Here is a 20,939-nt window from a genome sequence, read left to right as displayed (position 1 = left end):
TTACAATAAACAGAGGCAAAAAATAAAATTAGAAGGAGAAAAATTCTTATTCCAAGTGAAAATTACAATTTCGAACTTAAGAATTTTTATTTATTTATTTACTGATATTTTTAATATAATTAATTTATTTAAATAGAGATTGGATAACTTGTATTTACTATAGAAGACAACAGTCGGATGTCAGAACTGAGTTATTCCAAAAGCACAACACACGCCCAGGTGATGAGCTGTAATTTAAGTGGTCTAATTCTAACATATGTTTATCCATTAAAAAGCTGTAATTTAAGTGGTCTAATTCTATTAGAAAGCGTAAGCCTTTTTTGTTAAGCCACGCATCTTATCTTACAGTTGCTTTCCTAATTCCTTGGAAGTCCTAATTGCTTCTGGATTTTTTGAAGCCTTATATATATACATCCAGCTGCTCATTCACTTCTTGCAAACAACAATTAATCTAGGCTTTACGCCACTTTCTTTCATTCACAATCACAGCAAGTAAGACAGTTAGTGGTTCCCTTGTTTCTTATTACCACCAGCAGAAGGATTCTTTCTTGATCATAATGGAAGAGCAGCTTGTTGATTTGTACACAGTTGCATGGAAATCTTCTAGGAGTGCCGCTCTCGAATCTAAATGCCTGAATGCCTTGTCTCGGCTCAGGTGTTTTCCAATCACTTTCGATGTTCTTGCTTCCATTCCGTCTGTCGATGTTTTCAGGGGTTTCAAAGCTCTCACGAAGCATCCTAATGTGAAAATCGTGGATCTGTCTGCTCGTGTTATTGCAGCTTGGTGTAAGAAACTTCTGAAGCAACTTCATAGATACGAAGATTATGTTTCGTCGATTCAAAAGCAGCCATGCACGCGTACAACAGCACCTTCAAAGGATCAAACTTCACAAGTTGTGGCCACGGTGTCTAAGGAAGCCAAAATTGATATCAACGCAAATCCAAGGACTGTCAAGGCTCTTAAAGTTCAGAACAAGAGTTTCAAGAAGGTTTCACGTACTCAAACGCCAAAGATACTGACCCCTCACCCACACTCCAAAGCGGCTTCTATACCTAAGAGCAGCAACTCGTTGAGGGACAGTATCCGGGAACAAATTTCTCAAGCTCTTTCCATGGTGTTTAACGAAGCTAAGCATGATACGCTGAAGACGTGCGATCCAATTCAGATTGCGGCTTCTCTTGAGTCTGCACTTTTTGTCAAATGGGGAGTTTCTAATACTAGAAGTCGCACCAAGTATCGTTCCCTCTTGTTTAACATTAAAGATCCCAAGAACCCTGATTTTCGGAGGAAGATACTTGTTGGAGAAATCAAGGCAGAGGAAGTAGCAGAGATGGATGCAGGACAGATGGCGAGCGATGAGATGCAGCGTAAGAATCAAGGGATCCAAGCAAAATCTTTATGGAAATGCATTGTCGGACGCGAGCAGGAAGGCACAACGGATCAGTTTAAATGCGGGAAATGCGGAGAAAAAAGGACCACCTACTATCAAATGCAAACCAGGAGCGCTGATGAGCCTATGACAACTTATGTTACCTGCACAATTTGCGATAATCACTGGAAGTTTTGTTAGGAAGGAGCAGTATCTATTCTTTAAATGTATTTTATGAATTATACTAACTTTGTTCAAGTACTCTGAGATTAGTATAAACAATATTGAATGGATGCCATTTTAAAAATTTCCCGAGTAGTTTTGAATGATGTTGATGCTATTTGTTAATATTGTCTTCAAAAGCTGCTTCAGAAGCTTTTAACTTTAAAGCCAAAGCTTGGACATTGTCGTCAATGTCAGGAACTCAGTATCACCTGTTCCTGCTTTTCATAATGCAAATATTCCAAAACATTTAAGTGATCAGTTTAATGCATGCAGAGTATAATTTCTGAGGAAAAGGCATATTCTTTGTGGGTCCAGTTTAGTTTTAAGTTTTTTTATCCTGCCACCCCCAATGACCGTTATGCCCTTTTCCAAGCCCCAAACCAAATGGTATATCATCGACATTAACATCGCGTGAGCTAAATTCAATCAATGGCTTCTCTCTCTGTCCAGCTTCAGCTAACTTTCATCCTCCTCATAACGGCATCGTTTTGGCTGATAGAGGCACGATCAGGACAGAGAGAGTTTGACTATTTCAAATTGGCTCTTCAATGGCCTGGCACTTTCTGTCAACGTACTCGCCATTGCTGCTCTTCTAATGCTTGCTGCCGAGGGTACTTCTCCCAACATTCTCTTTTCCTATTTTGCGTATTGCTCTTTCAAGTTTTTTTAATTTTGGGGTGTTTTTTCATGTTTGCAGTATTCCTGTTTTGATTTTATCACTGGTATTACTAATATCCCCATTCTTTATTTATTTATTTACAGTTCGAATGCTCCAGCTGAATTTACAATCCGTAAGTATAATTTTCTCAGATATGTTTTTTTTTGGGGATATCATCAAATTATTATCTGGTTGGAATAAAATATGTCCAAAATCATGTCTATTATGGCATGATTTCATTCTTTCAAAATGCCTTGTGTGTTCTCTTAAGTTGAAAGAATTGAATTCTTGCTAGTATGACCTCTGCAAACATGAGAATTTATTATCTAGTTGAATCAAATTTTTGAATATTTATACTTTCCAAACAAGCCCTATATTCCTCAGATTCTGGCTTCTAGTATCCCTTTACTGGTTTCTGGAACTTTCTTCTTGAAGATGGAATATGGGGCTTTGGGTTTTATTCTTTCTTGTTGCGTAGCTGTATGGTAAGCATAAGTTGCATCAAAAGGATTCTGCATCTTTTAACTACACATTGTTCTGCAGATGGGCTGTGGCCTGACTATAATGATGGAACCTGGCCTGCCTGTTGTAGGCGATCCAGTTTCGATGAAAAAGAGGTATGCTTTCATTATGGATCAATTTTTTGCACACACAATATCCATATGGGTCTGCAGCAATTTAATGGAGTTTTACATATAACAGAATAGCTTGCTGAAATATTTATCTGATTATGGATGATGGGACTGAGACATAGTTCTAGCAAGCAATAAAAATATTGCCAGATCATGATCCGTTTTATGTACATTTCCAAGTCACAGCAGAAATCACGTATACAACATAGTATATTTAATTTTATGCCAGTTGCTGTCCTATATTTTGAACTAGTATTTTTTATTATATACTGGTTGTGAATTGGAAGCTAGTTCTGTCCTGTGTATTGTTTAGTTTTAGTTTTCATAGTAAGATTGTATTGTATCTTAGAACATTTAATTTGATAACCTGCAGATTGCAACATTACATGATGCGCTAGAGAAACATTGGCCATCTTTAAGTTGTGGATCACCATCAACTTGTCATGGTACCAAAGGATCATTTTGGGCACATGAGGTGGTTATTAACTGTAGAAACTCTTTGTAGTTAAATTATCGTTGACCATGATTCAATACTAACATGTTTTGCTTTCTATGCCTGATGATGGCTGAATGGGGAAATGCGCATTGGCAGTGGGGTAATTTCTTCCACTTTTGCTCTGTTACATCGTATAATTGGCTTGTAGGGTTCAAGGTCTAGATTTTATTTTGGACATAAATTGAATGGGATCCATATTGTAAGGATGCACAATTTTATTATGTTATGCATATATCACATCTGAAGAAGTTGAGATTGCAGACGCCAAAGGGCAGTTTGCAATGCTAGCATCCCCACTTTCCTACTAATTTGTTGAAATAAATGATTAGCAAACTGTATCTGCTTTAAAGTTTCTTAATTAACTCCGAGTCTCTGACTATGTTGGGAAAAAGAAATTGGAGGAATTGGCAGATGAAAAGAAAATATTAAGTACATATGTCTTGCTGGAAGAGCGTACTCTATACATGATGGTTAATGATCAGATTGCACATGATCATTAATTATCAGATTGTTTTCCTGCAAAAAGGGGGATGCCATTTGGCTGCCATTTTGTGGTGAGAAAAAGTTGTTGTGCTTAACCTGTGTTCACTTAAAAAATTCGTTATTGATCTTCGATATTGTTATGAAATATGTGAATTATGTTATTCTAATCATGATCTGCAAATCTGTTACGAAATATGTGATTGATCTTCAATGTTCTTATGAGAAGAGTAAAAACTGAGAAAAATGTTTAATATGATACTCTAATCATGATAATGCAAATATGTTTAAGATGATGTTTCAACTAGAATAATTAATGACCTTTGCATGTGCACTGATTTTTCCAGTGACTTTTTTACCTTTAACTAGTGGAACCTTTGCTCTATATCTATGGCTCTTCGTCAAGAAACTGCGGTAACATGAGTTTTTTATTTGAAACTCAAATTATACATTTGTTATTATTTTTTTTGTAACATTGCTCTCTGTTTTCTTTTCTGGCATTGTATTTGCAGAGAAGCATGGGACTTGCTCCTTTCCAGTTGTTCATGATGAATACAGTTACTTTTTGACAACCCTCAATGTGTACTTTAAGTACAATGTCACGGTGAGTTGTGGGAAGCCAATTTTGCACTCTCACTATGGCTTTTAATGTATTTACAGTAATCTATGTTCACTTGTAACATAAGTAAGAATCTTGAAACATCATTTTTTGTGGAAAACAAAGAAGAACAAGGAAAGTACAACTTATGGTGGAAGGCCTCTGAGAAGATTAAATGTGTGTGTCTATGTCATAGTATCACTATTTGCAAGTTCAGGATCTTTTCTATTTCTTTACCATAAACATACTGTTTCCTCAACTTGAAAAATCCCATCAGAGTCTAGACTTCCTAGGTTTTCTTCTTTGCAGAAATTTCCAATCTGTTGTCAATTTGCCTATACATTTTGCGTTGTTGTTGAAATTGTATCCTAGATGGTCAACCCTGACTAGAGTCTGTAGCATATTTGTTTAAGTTGCATGGACTATTTTATGTTATCCTGTAAATTCCTAGTTAGACCTACAAGCTCAAGGTACCTCTTCAATCTGAGCCTGTAATTCTTGAACTACCTACAGTTCAAGAAAGTGAAAATCCATGAATCTTTGGTTGCAAAGGTTTTCATTTTATAAACTCCATTTAAATCTGATTAGGAAGCGACTTCTCTTTTCTTCTGAATGTTTATAATACAGTTAATTGAATATAACACCCTCAAACCCTTGTTCATTTTGCAAAGTGTTAATGGTTAATTCTCTCTCTTTCTATCGCATACACATTGTTGATGTCACCATTTCTTTATACATTCTCCTTCTCTTCATCCTCACAGAAACCAACAAACAATAGAAACAACCATTTATTTTTCTTCCTTAAGTTCTCTTTCATAATCATTTCAACGTTTCATGTTTCTCTTTATACTGACACATTGTAACTCAGTGACAGAAAATTGGTCATGTCCCAAAATTTTCTGTAAAGTGATGTTTCAAAATTGGTTCCCATGAATCTACTAGGTTCTTATCTAACCTTATTATTAAATGTGAATTTGGTATTTTCTATTAACTTCCTCTGTTTTTGTTTCATACAAAAATTAAACTGAGATTTTGTTGTTTCTTTAAAATCTAATCTCTAATCTCTGTGTAGTAAACTCAAGTATAAAATTGTGTTTTTTGATTCTACTGCAATTGCTAATGTTGTTGAGATTGATGGTTAATTTATTAGTAACTTTCTGCTTTTGTAATTCAAAATTATCTGTATTTCATTCCATCTGTTAATTTTATGGTCAATTTTGCCTAAACGAAACTGAGCGACACACAAAGTGCTGATAAAACCAACCTGAATACAGACTTGCTTCTGTTGAGAATTCATTGACTTATCCAATTGACCGATGCTTTTTATGCTCATCTCATACTAGAAAGTACTGAATGAAGCGGGATATGTTCCTTCGAATACCGAAAAGTATCCTCTTGGAGGCATTATCTCCGCCATTGAGAATGCTTTCCATGCTACCCCATCACTGTCTTGCTCAAGAGGTGCTGTAGAAGAACTCTATTTATGCTTCTACAAGGATTTCAAGGTTAGGCTCTTTCAAGCTTCCTAGATTTACTGTTCAATCTTGCATTTTAACCGGCTACAGACGAATATAAATCACGAATTGTCTATAGTGCCAGAAGGCCAGCTAAAAGTTATGACAATGGTTTAATGATGTTAAAAATCTGCAGTTTTTATTGTGCTTAATGTCTGATATCATGATGCAGAGGGGCTCAATAATCTGATCCCAAAGTTTTCTGAATATCTACTTTGTTTTGTTCTATACTTCTGGCAATTGTCGATGGATCGTTGGATAAGAATAATCTGATATTGGTGTTATAGTCCAAACCCTAATCTGGAATGATCATGTACTCAAGTGCCTGTATAACTAACTACCTTGCTTTTGGAACAATATGTGTTTCCAACTGTTTTCCTTTTCACGTAGAACTTTTTTCTTTTTACTGTTATCTTTACAGCCTCGGAACTGTGCTGTTGGATCGATCATTCAAGACAATTTTTCTTCTAAAAGCTCATGTCCAAAGTTTGTTAGCCTACCGGCATATGTTTCATCAGGTAAGTCTCTAATTTTGTCGCATTATTATTATGTCTTGACTCTTGAGTACAGATACATGATGATAACAGTCAATTTTCTCTTTACAGTACTTATTATGGGTCATATCTTTGGAACATATGCCTGTAACTAATTCCTAGAGTTCTCGCAATAGTTTATTTTGCAATTGTCAAAATAGTTCTATCTTAAGACTTCCCATTCCAAATGCAAATACTCGGATGAACTTTAACAATAATTTGGAGCACGGAGTAGAAATATTTTCATTTTTGTTGACCTTTGGCATATATTCTTATGTCAATGCGTATGCACCATATATTCATGATCACTATTTTCCTTCGGTGCTGAAGTTTCAGGAATGACTCTTTCCTATAGTTCTTTGCTGGTATCATATGAATAAGCACCCCGAGACTGGCATTTCTCATTGATGGCTAATGATGGGTTTGTCCTTTTCAGAACATTCTTCATGTTCTGAAGATTCAAGCAATCAATTTATCTTCTTTTTTCATAGAATTTGAGCCTTTTCGTCTCCAAAGTAACTGCTCTAGACACTTATGTGAGGCTTAGGCTTTTGTTTTTTATATTTATTGCAGCAGGATTGTCTTCCTTACTTTTCTCGAATATTGCTTTTTCTAGATTTCTTGGAGAGTGGTAGGCTAAGGAGTCCGGAATATTGTCTGTTCTGTCCTTGAGGCTTCTCTTGTGTAGTTTCCATGGTACTTGGTTGTTGCCAGTCCACGATCTACTGTTGCACTTCCATGAAAAGGCCTTTGTGATATTTTGCAAACAACCTCCATTTTTGTCCATTTCTCTGTATTTGCTATTGTCATGTTTGTCAATATCTGACAGGCTTTGTCTAAAAGACTTGGTGGAATGCAGGACAAAGAGACCACATTCTGGATCCAGTTCTGTGTAAACTGAAGCCGTTTGTTTACGAGTCTTTTTTATTTTAATTTTGAGGGCTATCCAATACAGAATAAATGGAAACATTAAAACTCATGAATTGGTTAGTTGGGCTATATACCCCACCTCGTATTTAATAGGGGAATTCTCATGTGCATCGTATGATAAAATGCACATCATTTCAAGCCCATAGAAGCTAAGGTATAATTTAAGAACTGTAATGCATTTTTACTGTTAATTGTTAAGGCATTGAAGTAGGCGTAGGAATTGAGTTTTTACTTGGTTGGATTAGATTTTTAATTTATATTTAACATTTGTTTGCTCTGTTGATAATGAGATCTGCATCCAAAACAGTAGTTAGGGAGTTGATTTCAGCAGGATAAACTGTTTCAAGTCTGCTCCAGCTAGATAGACGGCAATTACTGCTTAAACTTGTTTATCCACCATATATATTAGTGCATTATCTGTAATCTACCCATACACAACACATGATAACTTGGAAGGATGCTGCCTGAGGTTCAGCTCCACTCACGTGTATGTTTGTTTGTTTATTGTAGGCCTTGATGGTGCTGAAGCTGCTTCATTTTAGATACCTGATACTGGTGCTCCCTAAAATTTTGGCACATGCATATTGTACGCTGCCAATCAGCCTTGATAGTTGACAGATGCTATAAGATTATTCAGAGAATGAGATGCCACTCTATGAGGCGCCAGCAACTCATGTATCGTCATTTACATAATTGTAAATTATAAATAATGGATGAATGGCAGTAAAGCTGGATATAAATTATCAGAAACTTAGGTTGGAACAGTATCCTGCCTCCAACCTCACCAAATTCTTGCAAAGTTGTGGAGGAACCAAGCATTGTAAAATAATTACTTTCTGTTTATATGAGAATGCATGCTCATATCTGCTGACTACCTCTTTGGTGTGAAAGGCATATTATATTATATAGTAAATAGGTAAATTGAGTGAAGTCCAGAGCTTTATAGAAGAGTAAACATGATGTATCATGACAGTTATTTTTAGCTACTTGGCAATAAGTGGTAGTGGTTCCAACCAATCAGGTATTTTTAGCTTTTAGGAACACCTAAAAGCTGTTGTAGTCGCAACACCATTGAAATAGGCAAGACGAGGGAAATTTCCACAGGCGTCACAAAAAGAAAAACATATGATAGCAGTCGCTGACCTGCAGAAAATTATGGGCACGGAAACCTCTTGCAATGTCACAACCATTTTTGGACTCATGAAATTTAGTATCAAAATTGGGACTCAAAAGTTGACTCTTGTTATGAAACAATTGAATTCAATCCTATGCACATCAGGATAGTAGAAGCAGACTGTAAGTGGCTCTATCGGGCTAAGAAATTATACGTTACAGATATAATTGGCATTCACCGAAAGCTGAAGGATGCAATTCGTATGTAATCTGCACAATGAACCCAATAAGCTTGTAGCCCGCACAAAAGAAGGGCATTACATGGATGCTAAAAAAATAAAGGGGCCTCTTCTCCACTTCTGCAAAATCTGATCCACGGTTTTTGAATCTGCAATTTTTTTCTGTGCAAATGCTGCTTGTCCTATTATGTACTGATTAATAGGCAGTCCTATACTTTTACACCCTGCACAGAACCCAAAAAGAAATATGTAGATTCAGTATTCAGAACTTAGAAGGCTAAAATATAGCCGCAAAAGCACGAGGGACAAACCTTACGGAATAGATGATTGCTGATGTATGTTCTTCCAATAAAATCTAAACCCTTAAATCTCCAGCAACGTACCAACATCATCAGGGGATCCCAAGTTACTCAGTTGAGAGAAGATACTACTCATATATGTCCAGAAAGAGTTCTGCTTCCTACTTGAAGTATTGACCCTATGAGAAAGAATTTGATTGAAAAAGAAACTAATGGAAATATACATCCTCCCACAGAATCTGATACTTCCTCCGCAACTTTAACAACTTTGCAAAATGACCAAAATCCTGGGGAGGGAGAAACAAAAGACTTTGGAATCACATTTGCGCTCTAACAAGATAGCAAACTACAGATGTTATTAGATATCCTACCACAGACTGCGTGAACTATGCCACTTTCAGTCAGCAACCACTTCATCCATGTCGAAAAGCAAAACTTTGCAAGGTGTTCAGGCAAATCCACCTGCAAACACATAATGATGATTAGACGATCTGCAAGTGCACCATTATTCCTATACATGTTACCTAGACTAAGAACAGTAGTTTTCATGCACCAAACTACAACAAAGCAAGAATTAGAACCAACGAGGAATAGTTCAGATGATGTACAAAAACCTGTCTACTTAGGTAAAGCTTCAGGAATACTGGTGACGAACTTAGCATTCGGAGAAGATATTGCTTCCTTAATACAGGTACAGAAACAATTATATATGACTATTTTAATAGTCTCTTTCTGTCATAATCTTTAAGGTACTGTCTTACCAAATAGAGATGCAATCCAATCCCGTGATAACTCTCTATCAAATCCTGCTTAGATGCATATTTTCCAGTTTTACTCAAGACCCTTGGGCGAGCAGTTAAGCATTGTTCTTTGCTGGAAACAGTAACAGCACTGGTGTGTATGAGATAAATTCTACGCTTTGATTAATTGAACCCTCAAATGCCATATAGTGATTATATAATCACTGGTAAGAAATTATTGGGTGGGAATGGAATATCAATTCAGCATTTTCAATTTTTGTTACTGTCACTTGAGTAAATATAAGTGTTGGGTAAGCATAGATATAATATCTTACGTACTAATTAGACAATTAAAGAAACTTCTAATACTAAATAAATTCTATACATTGTACTTATTTCCAAAAGTACAATTTAATGATAGAAAAAAGAAATTGAATTAGCATTATAATTATTAATTCATTTTTAGACACTTCAGACAAAAAAATTTCTTATTATATCTTTTTTCTGATTCAAAAAATAACAAAAGACAAGAAGAAAAAAATAAAGGGAGATAAGAAATTAAATTATAAGATTTTCTTCTCAAAAAATAAAATATTAGAAAAAATATATAATATTAAATCATCTATTTTATTTAATTTATTTAATTAAAATATGTCATTTTTGTTATGAAATAAAATAATAATTATAATACTAATTTATTTTATTATTATTATTGGAATTGCAGCTACATTAATAAATTATGACTAATAATTTCATTAAATACTAAAGTAAAAAATTAATGTAAGAAATATCTATATATTAATTTTTGATATTTAAATATTTTTTAATATATATATTTAATTTTTGACACATAAAATTATTTTTTTAATATGTGTACTTTCTTTTTATACGTAAAATTTAAATTTATGTATAATTTTAAATTTTTATTAATTTATTTATTAATAAATTATATTTTTAAGTTAATATCTATTATAATTCTAAAAAATAATAATATTAATAATAAATTGATTTTCTAATTAGATAATGATTAGTTTTCTAATTAGTTAATGATTATTCTAAAAATAGCATATTAATTATATTTTAACATTACATTAATTAATAAATTAATTTTTTAATTAGATAATAATTATTCTAAAAATAATATATTAATTATATTTTAATATTATATTAACTAATAAATTAATTTTTTAATTAAATAATTATTTTAATTATAAAAAATAATTATTTTAAATATTATATTCTGTAATAAATTAATTTTTAATTATATAATACTTTCTAATTTAAAAATATAATAATATCAGTTATATTAATAATATTAATCTATATAATATTTAAATCAACAAATAATTTTTAAAAATAATTTTTATATTATTATAGTAATAAAATTTTTAAAAAATTAAAATATTTAAAAATAATTAATTTTACTATTATTTTTTAAAATATTATAAATTAATATTAGATTATATTTATAAATTTAATTTTATAATTAAAATAATAATAAAAATAGTGTGTAACGTACAAATAAAAATTAATATTATTAAAATTTAAAAATAAAAAATATATAATAAATTTAAAAATAAGTATAAAATATATAATTTATTTGGAAATGAAGCCTTGAAAGGCAAAAAGCACCTGTAAAAGTCGAGCATTGTATAAGAACTGCGATTGCAAAGTTGAAAAAGACAAGCAAGAAATCGAGGCTTTCAATCTCAATTAAAAACCCATAAAATCAACATCTTTTAAATCTCATTGGCCAATAATCATTCCCCTTCACCTAACTTAAAACTAACAATCCAACACTTTGCTTTCACTTGCAAAAGGAAAATCATTTAAAAAAAGTTAAAAAATAAAAAGTCAAATGGGATCCAAGAGAAAACCTTAATCTGATAATCTAACTGAGGATGTCCCAAGCTGACGTCTCTTACAGGTGAGTGATTCTGTTCATCTTATCTTTTTTGTTTCTGGGTTTTGTTTATGTTTTTTTGTAATTTGAGTTCTTTTGATGATGCTTGCTTTTCTTTCTTCTTTTTTCTTTTCTGCCTTCTCGGGCTGTGTCAATGTTTTGGTTTCTTTTTGAGGTCAAAAGGGTTTGAAGCTGCTTGCTGGAATTGTTGGCATTTTGAGGACATTGATTTGTAATATGGGTTCAGTGAGAATTTATTTGTGAAATTAATATAAGGGGAAAGCAGAAGATTTTATCATTAAACAGATCCTGCAATTGGAATAAGGAAATAGTTTGTTTCTGTCTCCATGTTTTTTAACAGCTGACCTTGATGATTAGTCATTTAAATAAATGAATAGAAGATCATGTTGTTTGAAAAGGTTATCTTGTAAAGGTATGTTTTGTTAATGTATGGTTCAACTCCATCTTCTGTTTTTGATGATTTGGATTGTGGATTTACGAGTTTTCTTATCAACTGCCTTGGCCATTGTGTTGCTAATTTTCTTAATGTGGTCTTTTCAATAGAATGAAACAGGGCCTCCAATATATTTTGCAGTTCTGTTATGATGAATTCTATTGAATAATGAAGAACCTTGTCTTTTAGATTCACCGTGAGAAAAATATGGACCTCTTGTCTGTTCTTAATGAGATCTATAGATAAAAGATTCTATAATAAAAGCATTCTGTACAAATCAAGCTACTGTCAACATCATCTACTAATATGGTTATACGAGTAATTCTAATATTTAGTAGTTTTTTCTTTGTTGGATTATCTACAGTCTTTTCCAGAAATTTCTGTAATATATGCTACTGTATACAATAAATACTCTGTTTTCCTATTCTCAGACAGCAGTCGATTATTCTTCTCAAGGGAAGATCCAGAACAAGTAGCCACCCCTAAGTCCACAATGTGTATATTATCATCAGACTGCATCAGAGTTAGCTAACTTGGTTTAAGACAAAGCAGAAGTGATGATGATGTTTCTTGATGAGTGACCATCAATTAGTTTGCTAGTTTTGGCATCATGTTCTAAAATTGCAGACTTTCATGTTACTTTGACTGACTGATTAAGTGATGAATAATGAATCAACTGAGTTGTTTGTCGATGTTACTTTTGTATTTTGACAGTTCTATAATTTGTTGTGAATTACTTTCCCAGTTTTTGTAATTTGAATTTCTAATGCATTGATAATAGTTGGCTGACAGTTTTTCAAAGTTGAGTCTTGGATTCTTCAGTGTGCAATAGATTTTCTACCACAATTCTGGTCCAAGCTCCTCCATCCTTGAATTCTAGTTAAAACGTTTCCAACTTGTAAGAAGTCAAAGCTGAGGTTTTTAGGACACCTTAACATTTGAGATATCCAACACTGGCAAGTAACTCATTTCTGCAGTGCCTAGGAGAAAAGTAATACTGTGCAGTCTCCTTATCTCCCATGTTTGGTAGTTTCATTTTTCTTGTTATAGACTTTTCTTTAGTAACTACCTTCAGGTTAATTGCAGTGGCCCCTTTATCCCTCTTGTGCCAACTGATTTTTCCAGTCTGCCAACAATCACAAACTTTATACCGGAGTATATTTTGTGTCAATTCTATGCAATCCTTTCAGTTTTTCACCTATTAAAAACTTTATTTGTTACAAAGTTGCCCTTTTTTGGGTATTAGTTCTGCTTTTCTTGGATAAATCTTGATTGACCCTGAAGAATCGGGATACTTTGATCAAATTACTTACGAGTCGAAACATGTTAGTGAGATATTGTTCTTTTCTGCTATATCCATATAACCATCATCAATATTGGTGTTTAGTTTCACACTGCTTGTGGTGTTTGTCAAGTGCATATGTTGTTTTATTTCTCTTCCTGTTGCGCACTATGGCTTGCTTCTTGCTGTTTGTTAGTGATAAATGTTTCTGTTCTCCTATGCAGTTGTGGGTCTTGTGGATACCCGTTGAATTTATCGTCTTCCAATCGCATCACTTCCAGCATAGATTCTGAATATCGTAAATCCATAAAGAAAGGTTATATCTCCTTCCTGTCTGTTGACCTTAGTCGATTCACTCAGGTTGACGAGGTAAACTGTATTCCTTTGTACTGGGGCCGCTATCGTTCAAAAACTAAGCTCCTCTGTCGCAAATGTGGGGTTCATATAGGCTATGGTTATGGAGATTCTCCTGCTCTGTGTGGTTTTGACTCTCCAAGCTCATCTAACTCAGCTTATAAGAAGTTTACTATAAAGATTCGAGCTTTACAACCTTCCGAAGAGTGCTAACAGAGTTGACATGGTAGATCATTCAAGTGATGGTCCTACCTCTATCATGCACTTGTCAGATGATTGCCTCTCTATTATTTTCCAATGGCTTGACTGTAATTCTGATCGTGAATCATTTGGGTTGACTTGCCGTCGCTTGCTTGATATTCAAAATATCAACCGTCGATCCTTACAATTCCAATGCTCATTCACCATTTTCAACCTTACTTCATTACCTCAAAGAAGCCTTTTTATAAACTCATTCCATATTCATAGGCTGCTCACCCGTTTTCAGCATTTACATTTCTTGTCACTGTCTGGTTGCACTGATCTACCTGATTCAGCCCTCATCCCATTGCAATTTTATGGCTCAAGGTTGCACTCTCTTCATCTGGATTGCTGTTTTGGACTCACAGATAATGGGCTTTCCCTAATTACTTCTGGGTGCCCCTATTTAACAGTTATCAGTCTTTATCGATGCAATATCACTGATATTGGATTACAAACTTTAGCGAATGGATGCTCAGCTCTGAAGCAGATAAATCTGTCATACTGTCCGCTTGTTTCTGACTGTGGACTGAGATCCATTTCTCAAGCCTGCTGTCAGCTTCAGGCAGTTAAGATATCTTGTTGCAGGGAAATAAGTGGAGTTGGCTTTACAGGGTGTTCACCCACTTTAGCTTATATAGATGCGGAGTCTTGTAACCTTGATCCAAAAGGGGTCATGGGAATTGTTAGTGGAGGTGGACTGGAGTATTTAAATGTTTCTGGTATAAGCTGGTCGATTAAGGGAGACGGTCTGGCAGCAATTGGTTCAGGTTTCGCTGCGAGGCTTAAAATTCTTAACCTCCGGATGTGCAGAACTGTTGGTGATGAATCCGCCACGGCAATCGCAAAGGGGTGCCCGCTGCTACAAGAATGGAATTTGGCACTGTGTCATGGAGTTCAAATTTCAGGGTGGGAATCAATTGGGTTTGGTTGCAATAGATTAGAGAAACTCCATGTGAATCGCTGCAGGAATCTGTGCGATCGCGGCTTGCAGGCTCTAAGGGAAGGGTGCAAAATGCTCTCTGTTTTATATCTCAACAAAAGTTGTCGAGTATCCTCTAATGCAATAGAGCTGTTTAAATTGTATAGAGGTAATGTTGAGATAAGGGAAGAAGAGGTAATGTGTATCGGACCTGCCAGAACATTTAGATAATGGCCGGCCGGAGATCAGTCGATCCTCACGGGCGTCCATAAACAGAAAGGAGCCTGATTGTCGGAATTTCTTAGAGAATACAAAATTTTGTCTGGCACTTCAATATATCTGTTTGCAGTGTTTGATTTTTTTTTTTTCTTCTATTAATTAATACGATAGTTGACTGTATTGTGGACATCCTCTTTGATATTTGATCTGTGCTATGAACAGAGCAGAAATTTCAGTTTTTCTTTGGCTTAACTCTCTGATTTTTCATGCTTTTTAATTTGAAGTTTAATTTGTGCTATTAAGATCATCAAATTTACTAACATACTAATCATTTATATCCCTTTCTTTCTTTACCATAATCAAAATCAAATCCCCTTTTCTATAATCAATTCTCACACTGTTCGACTATTTTGAGGTAGTTTTACTGAAACTTTCTCGAAGTTCATGGCTGTAGCGGCGACAAGAAATGACCACAGGGGGACATTCCCTTGCCAAAATATTATTTTAAAAAATGAACTTGACCATTTTTCAACAAACTAAACTAAATCCATTTCTCAACAAACTAAACTCATCAAATCCTCCACTGTAACCGCCACCAACACAAACCCATCGCTAACGAACTTTAACGGCGATAGTAGACTGATGGCGAGGGGATTAGAAGAGACATCGAAGGTTTGGATCTTGATGCATCAGTGGATGGTTATGGAGGGTTGAAGGTTGTTGCGGGGATGTTGAATCTTAAGTAGTGATGAAAGTTGCTCTTTATCGTCAGCAGCAATGTTGATCCTTTAGCCATGATTCTTAGTTGGGATGGTAATCGAGTTGGTTTGATGAAGCATAAGGATGGATGGTTGTGGAGAGCTGAAGGTTGTTAGTGGTGGTTTTGGCAAAAGTGATGGTGGTCATGGTCGTGATTTTGGCGAGAGTGATGGACGTGTAAAGCGAAGAAGATGAAACCCAAAATAGAAAAGAAATGTAAAATGCCGCCGTTTTATTTTCATGATGAATTATAAGTACGTTGTTAAATTTGATAATTTTTATTTACACAGGATTTTTTAAGCAATTAAAATATATATATATATATATTTTTTTTTTCCGCTAGAGAGAAGAAGGTTGATACTGTTGTTTGTCCCTTGATATTAGCCTATGAAATAAAAGTGAGGTTAAAACGAATTTCTGAAGTGGGGTGTTGCAAAGGAGGAAGTCAAATCACGTTGTTCAAATATATATATATCCTTCATTCATAATTTGAAACAGTAATCATTATTTATTTAAATAGAATAGAATGTTATATATTCCAAATATCTCCCATCATTTCTAACATTTATAATATCTCCCCCCTTTCCACAATTGGTACAACAATCAGGCACGAAGAAAATTTTGGCACAACTATTTTGTTGTGGATGCTTGCCTTCTTTTGAGAGACAAGAGTCTATTATTTCAAGCACACAGTAGACTTGGTTCAGCAAGAAAACCTCCTTCAATGAGCACTGCATCCATCTCAACCCCTCCTTCCATAACACAGCTCTCATCTCTAGTTTCTTCCCTAGTAAATTGTATATGTTCAGCTTAACTGCTACCATTGTCTCCCCAAACATTATCCCATCCACCACTTGGAGCACCCTTAGGCCCCTCTATGTAGTTCTGATTCCCATGGGGGTTGTGAGGAGCAGGAAGTCCATCAGGTCCTGGTCCTTGAACCTTCCTGGGTTTTGTTTTGATTCCTAACAACCTCAACACAAACCTGGCCAACTCTCCATACAACAAGCCTGTGCGATCAAAGAGCTGCACAAGACGAGGCCATGAGTCAGTATGTGATAATTCCAAGGCCACACTTTCAGCCAATATTACATTCAGTTACCAATACATTTAGGTCTAATTTACAGAATAAAGAGCTAAATATTAGTTACAAGAAGCAGAACCTGAAGCATCGCAGTCATGAACATGTGAAAAGCCTGGGTGTTCTGGTCTATCAGAATTGATATACGACCAAAAAAGTTGACAACACCTTGCATCTGCGAGCGTCGCAAACCAGATGATTGTAAATTAATATTTGAAGGTAGTATGAACACTATCCACTATGTAATATAGATTTTCTGCTATTAATTCAGGTAGCAAATTAAACAATATGTACAAAATTGAACATCGGACATAGCTTCTTTATCTGTTCTAATAATCTACTTCCTCATCCTAAATACTTTGGAATGACAACAGTTTCAGCCAACTTGTTACAGAGCAACATTACATCAAAATACTCATACTACGAAAATCAGGCTTGAACTAATCATGGTCCATCAGATCACCCTGAAATATTCTACATCCCAAGTGAGAAGAAAATACAGGCAAGCATTTCTTTTGCTTCCTTCTAGTTCCACCTATTCTTCCCCAGCACTAATTTTAGGGCTTCTAGTCTCATTAAATATTCAAACAAAGGAGATACATGTGACAAAGTGATTTTCATAGTTCCACAAAAGAAACAAGGGACGAAGACCAGAGATCCAGAAATGGTAAATAACTTCCTCATGCTGGAGATTTCCAGTAAATGGGACAAGATATGAGAGAATGGAAGGCATATCAATCACACTTTGCGATATCCATTTCAAATATCCATGAATGCAATCATTTTTAGCAACCTTGCAGAATCAAAAGTTTAGGGAATGATACAACAGCATAGAACGTGCAACAGAAAAACATTGAAGCTTTCCCTTTTACTAAAACCTCAGGCATTGAGCTGGTGATATTTTCCAAAAAGCAACAGGAGATAAAGAGTGAGAGGAAAAGATAAAAGAGAGGAGGAGAGATATCTACCACTCGAAGAAAAGAAATCCAAAATCCAGGAGGAGATGAAGGAGCACCATATGGATTATTCGGATCTTGATCACCATAAGGCCCCATTCCTCCCATTCCACCCATCCCACCCATCCCACCCATTCCCCCCATTCCATAGCCACCACCAAAACCACCACTATACGTTCCCCCACCATACATGCCACCTCCATACAAACCGCCATAACCTCCTCTATACATGCTGTTTCCATACAATCCACTGCCATAAGACCCTCCCAATCCACCATATGAAGAACCATACATCCCAGAACCATATCCAGAGTTATAATTCATGCCGGAGTTATATCCTGCGTTGGACAAAGACGACAATTAGCTCAATCAATAAACACTAAACATGCACCAAGAAAGCTGTAACCCACTCCTATCCTGTGTATTTACATTTACTGAAAGCTGTTTTCAAAAATATTACTTTGCCTAGTAAACACTGCATTAGAAAAGTGCAGGGGCCCATTAGTTTCTTTCTCTAGAAATACAATGTTTTAAGTATCAAAATAATTCAAAGACAACAAACACACTAAGAAACATGCCCAGACATATACAAATAATTATAGAGATCAGTTGATACCTCCATATGAGCTACCATATGTTTGCTGCTCCCACGGCCTGGTGGGTACAGGTCTACCAAGAGTATTAGTGTTGTTGACAGCAGTAGTCCTATTAGCAGCTGGAACAATTTCACCTGGTCTTGCTGTTCCAGATGCCTCAACTACATCACTGGTACTGCCAGGTGTTGGCGGTTTAAAAGGCGTAGGGCCAGACGACGAGGTCCCTGATCTTTCCCAAGGTTTTGCAGGAGGACTCCCACCTACAATAGGATAATAAGAACTGCAATAAATTACTCAACAAATCACATATTTTATTAGGTTAGTCTTATATTCCCTCTAGCAGGGTTAGTTTTACTCCTAGATGTTGTAACAAACCTGCTGACTGGGTAGCTTCAGCAACTCTGAAGCGTTTGATTCCCAGTGGATTGTTGGGTGGCTACCCAGTCTTGTAAAATTTTTTGGCCCTTTAAAGGGAAGATTGCAATAGTATTCAGTTCAATCGATTAAAAAAGAAAACGCATATTATACGTAGCCACAAACACATTACACATGCGTGCAAATAAGAAGATAAAGATTCCCGAAACTGCTAAGCATCAAAATCAAACACTGAAAGTAAAAAAAATTGGTCTCTACAACACCCATTCATATGAATAAAGAAAAGGAATTCCTCAAATTACTTTCATTTAATTACTGATTTTTAATAACGCGGTGTTATCAATTATCACTAAAATTATCTTCAACTTTCATGGTCAAAGTCACAAAACAAGAAAATTGAAATACAAGAACTCGAAACCCTAACGAATCGAGTATAGTGATAAAGAAACCCTGACAAGAACTGGAAAGGGAAAATTGAAATCGAAAGAATAGTCTAAAATTTAAGACAAACAAAAAGAAAAAGATCTTTAATGTTAAGAAAAAAAAGAAAAGATCAAAATCAGAGCGAAAGAGGGGCAGAGAACAAAGAAATCGAACCTGCCGGCTGGGAACTGGAGTCCATAGACGGTGAAAAATTATGGGCTGTGTGTTGATCTCTGTGCCCACCTTACACGAGAGATAGACAGGGAGAGAGAGAGAGGTTCGTGTGAATAATAACGCGTGTGGAAGTTTCGATTTTGGTACAAGCTTTATCTCTATTCACTTTCCTTCCCAGCGTTTTTGACCTTTTGACTTTTCCTTTGAGCACATATATATATATATACGTTCTTGCATTAGCTTCTATTTTTATTTTTAATTTTTTTAAGAAAGCTTTTATTATTATTATTATTATTATTATTATTAATTATTATTGTTATTATTATGATAAACTTGAATTTTGATCTATGAGCCTAAAAATTCTTTTAACATGTCTTAAATATGTTGTACTATAATTTTAACATTTATCTAAGTTATTTTAAATTACATTAATTTATAAATATATTTACCATATTAATTACTAATATAGAAGATAGAAATAGTTTAAAAATATTAGAATTTATTTACATAAGACTTTAAAATATCAATTTTAATTATAATATTATCAGTTATTTCATTTATTAGATTTCAGTATACTAATAATTAATTTATAATTAGACAAATTTATTGTTACAGATTTATGTAAATGAAAAATATAATTTGAAATTCAAACTAAAAAATATTTGTAATCAAAATAATAGTAACAATTTATGTATTAGTATGTACAAAAATTGGATTCTAAAAGTATGTTGACATATACTTAATTTATTTTACTAATATGTAATAATCTTACTAATGTATTATAGTTTTATTTTTTGTTTATATATTTAATTTATTTCGATACTGATTTTTTATTTATTTTAATTGGATAATTATTTTTATTTATATAATCTGATATAATATTATATTAATTTTTTATATAATTAAAAATATATATATAATTATAATAATATTACGACCGAAATAGATTAATTACTAATTAGTTCTATTAAAATTAAAATTAGAATTAGGATTAAAAAATTAAACTAATTACATATAAAATTAAAATATATGATACAATTAGTAGGTATTAATTAATTATAAAAATATTTTAGACATTTAAAAAAAATCCATCATTCGTGCTTTTATTATATTTTATTATTTATCAATAACATAGATCAAAAAAATATTTAATTTAATGCAATCTAAGGAAATTAGTATGACAGATCCTATATATCCCTAGGAGCTTTTCTTAAATCAAAATTTTTATCTACTGTAATTCTAAATTATTTTTCTTTTAGTTATTCACCCATGGATCTAATTTATTATTATTGATAATGATACATTTTAGTAGTGGATATTCTCCTCTTTGTGGGACGCTGTCAAATCTAAAAATATATATTATTTTTATGCAAA

At 34.0% G+C, this 20,939-nt stretch overlaps 5 protein-coding genes across 7 annotated transcripts; 4 read left to right on the top strand and 1 right to left on the bottom strand.

Moving 5' to 3' along the window:
• Positions 1–557: 557 nt before the first annotated feature.
• On the top strand, positions 558–1,571 carry LOC8288318 (transcription elongation factor TFIIS). Its single transcript, XM_002524536.2, has one exon. The coding sequence runs from the start codon at positions 558–560 to the stop codon at positions 1,569–1,571; it is 1,014 nt and encodes a 337-aa protein (XP_002524582.2).
• Positions 1,572–1,987: 416 nt separating this feature from the next.
• LOC8288317 (ribonuclease 2-like) lies at positions 1,988–8,310 on the top strand. Its single transcript, XM_015722629.3, has 9 exons — positions 1,988–2,206; positions 2,358–2,386; positions 2,797–2,870; positions 3,259–3,360; positions 3,478–3,481; positions 4,374–4,465; positions 5,803–5,964; positions 6,395–6,491; positions 7,947–8,310. The coding sequence occupies exons 1-9, from the start codon at positions 2,025–2,027 to the stop codon at positions 7,976–7,978; spliced, it is 774 nt and encodes a 257-aa protein (XP_015578115.2). The 5' UTR covers positions 1,988–2,024; the 3' UTR covers positions 7,979–8,310.
• Positions 8,311–11,359: 3,049 nt separating this feature from the next.
• On the top strand, positions 11,360–14,033 carry LOC8288316 (uncharacterized protein At4g08330, chloroplastic). Of its 3 annotated transcripts, XR_007216629.1 has the most exons (3): positions 11,428–11,754; positions 12,616–12,738; positions 13,691–13,828. XR_007216629.1 is itself a non-coding variant. In XM_002524534.4 (2 exons), the coding sequence occupies exons 1-2, from the start codon at positions 11,729–11,731 to the stop codon at positions 14,031–14,033; spliced, it is 369 nt and encodes a 122-aa protein (XP_002524580.1). In that variant the 5' UTR covers positions 11,442–11,728. The 3 variants fall into 3 exon arrangements, 1 of the variants encoding a protein (XP_002524580.1); XR_007216628.1 differs by lacking the exon at positions 13,691–13,828 and having other exon boundaries at positions 11,360–11,754; positions 12,616–12,973; XM_002524534.4 differs by lacking the exon at positions 12,616–12,738 and having other exon boundaries at positions 11,442–11,754; positions 13,691–14,033.
• A 10-nt stretch (positions 14,034–14,043) lies between these two features.
• LOC8288315 (F-box/LRR-repeat protein 12) lies at positions 14,044–15,453 on the top strand. Its single transcript, XM_002524533.4, has one exon. The coding sequence runs from the start codon at positions 14,044–14,046 to the stop codon at positions 15,211–15,213; it is 1,170 nt and encodes a 389-aa protein (XP_002524579.2). The 3' UTR covers positions 15,214–15,453.
• Positions 15,454–16,445: 992 nt separating this feature from the next.
• Positions 16,446–19,745, bottom strand: LOC8288314 (peroxisomal membrane protein 13). The gene is made up of 5 exons (XM_048376641.1): positions 19,566–19,745; positions 18,614–18,853; positions 18,010–18,335; positions 17,124–17,216; positions 16,446–16,986 (listed from the first exon to the last, which is right to left on the bottom strand). The coding sequence occupies exons 1-5, from the start codon at positions 19,588–19,590 to the stop codon at positions 16,771–16,773; spliced, it is 900 nt and encodes a 299-aa protein (XP_048232598.1). The 5' UTR covers positions 19,591–19,745; the 3' UTR covers positions 16,446–16,770.
• Between the last annotated feature and the right edge of the window lie 1,194 nt (positions 19,746–20,939).

This window comes from Ricinus communis, chromosome 7 (genome assembly GCF_019578655.1).
Source record: "Ricinus communis isolate WT05 ecotype wild-type chromosome 7, ASM1957865v1, whole genome shotgun sequence".
In the NCBI taxonomy this organism is placed as follows: Eukaryota; Viridiplantae; Streptophyta; class Magnoliopsida; order Malpighiales; family Euphorbiaceae; genus Ricinus; species Ricinus communis.
The sequence above is the reverse complement of the archived record's forward strand: the minus strand, read 5'-3'. Positions and strand labels throughout refer to the sequence as shown.